This window comes from Lithobates pipiens, unplaced genomic scaffold, assembly GCF_037356315.1.
Source record: "Lithobates pipiens isolate NorthernLeopardFrog02 unplaced genomic scaffold, aLitPip1_a1.2 Scaffold_56, whole genome shotgun sequence".
In the NCBI taxonomy this organism is placed as follows: Eukaryota; Metazoa; Chordata; class Amphibia; order Anura; family Ranidae; genus Lithobates; species Lithobates pipiens.
Window position 1 is genome coordinate 1,761,515 of NW_027507878.1, and position 3,776 is coordinate 1,765,290.

At 47.9% G+C, this 3,776-nt stretch overlaps 1 protein-coding gene across 2 annotated transcripts in view; it reads right to left on the bottom strand.

Annotated features, from left to right (window-relative positions):
• Window positions 1-978: 978 nt before the first annotated feature.
• The window catches only part of POC1A (POC1 centriolar protein A), a 16,898-nt gene continuing 14,100 nt past the window's right edge, over window positions 979-3,776 (bottom strand). Inside the window, exons 11-12 of one of the 2 annotated variants that reach the window (XM_077467467.1) lie at window positions 2,733-2,844; window positions 979-1,159 (exon numbers count right to left, since the gene is read on the bottom strand). In XM_077467467.1, the coding sequence (XP_077323593.1) occupies window positions 1,058-1,159; window positions 2,733-2,844 (214 nt within the window). In that variant the 3' untranslated portion in view covers window positions 979-1,057. Of the gene's footprint in view, window positions 1,160-2,732; window positions 2,898-3,776 lie in introns of both variants that reach the window. The other variant, XR_013270082.1, reaches the window with a different exon arrangement.

Here is a 3,776-nt window from a genome sequence, read left to right on the forward strand (position 1 = left end):
CCGACCTGTCCTACCACCAGCGGGAGGAGGGGCTACACTCCCAGACACACCCACCTCCCCGACCTGTCCTACCACTAGCGGGAGGAGGGGCTACACTCCCAGACACACCCACCTCCCCGACCTGTCCTACCACTAGCGGGAGGAGGGGCTACACTCCCAGACACACCCACCTCCCCGACCTGTCCTACCACTAGCGGGAGGAGGGGCTACACTCCCACCGCTCCGATCTGTCCTACCACAGCGTCAGTTCACCAAACAGAAACTGACTGCGGGCACCGCCCCCTGGAGGGAGGAGCTAGAGCGCTTCCCTCATCTAACCTCTTCAGAAACGACGTCCAGTAACCACACCCCCCCCCGATGGGGAGGAGCCGCCTGTCACACCCCCTGCCGTCAGTGTCATAGATGTGAATGGAGGGGCCGGGAGCGCGCATGTCAGATATCAATGGAGGGGCCGGGAGCGCGCTCTGTGCCCGCGGACAGAACACGTGGTGCGGCAAGAAGAGTTTAACCCCTTGTGACTTTGTTAGAAGGTAAAAATCTGTACAATTTTTGTTACAAAAATTACTTACAAAACCCCCGAAACATTATTGAGCAGAGACCCAGGAGAATAAAATGGCGATTGTTGTGATTTTGTTTATATCGCACAAATATATTTGCACAGCTTTTTATTTTTTACTTTTTTTGTGGGGGTTAAATACTGAATTTTAATGCAGTTATGCTAAATAGATACCAAACACGTCACGTTTTGAAATTGTGTACGCCGATGGAACCGCAAACTACACAAAAAAAAAAACAAAAACAAAAAAAAAAAAACAAACAAGAAAATCTCCGTCTGACGCTTTCAACCTTTTGCTGCAAAAAAGCAATAAAAAAAATTTAGACCCATAACCCCTGCTAAATTGTTTTTTTTTTCTCTCTACTTGGAGACAAAACACCCCCCCCCCCCCACACACACAAATGAGATTTTTTTTTTTTTTAACAATTTATTAAAATAAAATATAATAAATATTTACACACTAAAGATCACATAAATGTAAACAAAGGAGCTCGGCGTTGGTCACGTGTCAGTATGGCGGGTGGGGGCAGGGCCCCTCTTCTCTATACATTCCCTCAGCTTGTCCTCTGTCAGGGAAAGTCTCTGCTCCAGAATGGCCACCGTCTGCAAGGAGAGAGATGACAGACCAGTCACATGACGATGGAGGACCAATGGTATGGATGGGGTTTGGGGGGGGTCGGGTGGTAACAACTCTAGAAAAAAGGGTTCAACTTTAAAAAGTGGAAACCCCCCCCCCCGAGGGGAAAGTGTATATATCTGGATTCAGCTTCTCTTCCTCTAATGCTGGAATGACCCGATCCGGAGGGATGCCATAAATCCTGGTTGTATTAATGCCGGATTTACAGTCCACTGTGAGATATTCCAGCGGAGGAGTTCTTGTGAGTCGCTCTCCACCTCCTCCATTCACCAACCATCTTCTGTTCTTTTGCTCAGGATACAAGGCGTTCTATGATTGGGTTGAGCAGACAATCTCCCCCTTGTCCAATCAGGGAAAACCTTGTATTCTGTGAATATAGGTTTTCTGAATGGATGAGGTGGAAAGAAAAGCGTCTCACAAGAGCGGTGGGATTTCACAGCAGCGGTGCTGGAATATTAAAGCTGAACGGAAATCTGGCAAAGCGTTCTGTGATTGGATGAGGGGATATTGTGACGGTCATCACAGAACACCTTATATCATGAGAAAAAAAAAAATATATATATTAGACAGAGCGAGAGCGAGAGCGAGACAGAGACAGAGACAGAGACAGAGACAGAGAGAGAGACAGAGAGAGAGAGAGACAGAGAGAGACAGAGAGAGAGAGACAGAGAGACAGAGAGAGAGACAGAGAGAGAGACAGAGAGAGAGACAGAGAGAGAGACAGAGAGAGAGACAGAGAGAGAGACAGAGAGAGAGACAGAGAGAGAGAGAGAGAGAGAGACAGAGAGAGAGAGACAGAGAGAGAGAGACAGAGAGAGACAGAGACAGAGAGAGACAGAGAGAGACAGAGAGAGAGAGAGAGACAGAGAGAGAGAGAGAGAGAGAGAGAGAGAGAGAGAGAGAGAGAGACAGAGAGACAGAGAGAGACAGAGAGACAGAGAGAGAGAGAGAGAGAGAGACAGAGAGAGAGACAGAGAGAGAGACAGAGAGAGAGAGAGAGAGACAGAGAGAGAGAGAGAGAGAGACACAGAGAGACAGGGAGAGAGAGAGAGACAGGGAGAGAGAGAGAGACAGAGAGAGACAGAGAGAGACAGAGACACACAGAGAGAGAGAGAGACACACAGAGACAGAGAGAGACACACAGAGACAGAGAGAGAGAGAGAGAGAGAGAGACAGAGACAGAGACAGAGACAGAGACAGAGACAGAGACAGAGACAGAGACAGAGACAGAGACAGAGACAGAGACAGAGACAGAGACAGAGACAGAGACAGAGACAGAGACAGAGACAGAGACAGAGACAGAGACAGAGACAGAGACAGACAGACACAGACAGACAGACACAGACAGACAGACACAGACAGACAGACACAGACAGACAGACACAGACAGACAGACACAGACAGACAGACACAGACAGACAGACACAGACAGACAGACACAGACAGAGACAAAGAGAGAGAGACAGAGACAAAGAGAGAGAGACAGACCCTTGCAGAGTGGGGGAGGGGGTCCTGCATAGGCCGGGGCACTAGGCTCACCTGGGTGAGGATATCCAGCTGCCCCACAATGTGCTCCAGGGTGTTGGTGACGCTGTGAAGGTTGCTGGGCTCTGGCTGTGCGTTTATCCAATCATCAGACGGCGGTCCGGGGCTCCGCCCTCCCTCCACATTCACAATGTTGCCGGGAGCATCAAATTCACCCGCCTGGAACCACAAAACACAAATCAGTGACAGAGGAAGGCAAAGAATTGGGAGGAAACATTTCCTGCAATATGGACACCAAATGGATCTGATGCAAATCCCATCACTAAATCCTCTAGCTGGGGGGGGTTTGTCACACTCTTGTGAATTGATTGGATGCGGAGAAACTTCATCCAATCCGCAGGTCAGGAAAGTGACCGGCTCTCTATAGAGAGAAATCACATGGGAGTCCTGTGCGTCTTCAACCAAAAATTTGGGCTGAAATCGGACCTGAAAAACAGCGAATGGGGACGCACCGGAAGACCCTACCCCCCACTGTGTGAACCTGGCCTCATATGTACTTTAACCATTTCAGCCCCAGAAGGTGCCACCCCCCCCATTCATGATCAGGACATTTGCTATTCACCACTGCGCTACTTTAACTGGAAAATTGCACAGTCATCCAACACTGCACCCAAATTAAAGTTGTATCATTTTTTTCTTCCCCACAAATAGAGCTCCTTTTGGTGGTAGGTGATCAGCTCTGCGTTTATTTTTGGCTATATAAATAAAATGTACACATGTGTACACCACACACACACACACACACACACACACACACACACGTTTGTTATAAAATGTATCAAAAAATAAAAAATCTAATTTCTCCATAAATTTAGGCCAAACATTGTATTCTGCTACATGTCTCTTTCAACCAAAATCAATAAGTTTATATGACAATTATATAGACTATGGGATATATACAGTTATAGAAGGCATTTGTACTGGGGGGTGATTTTGGGGCATTTGGAAGTTATTTGTACTGGGGGGGGGGGGGGGGGGGGGTTGGAAGGTATTTGTACTGTCCTGGCATTTTTGGGCCTCAAGAAATGAGATCGGCCG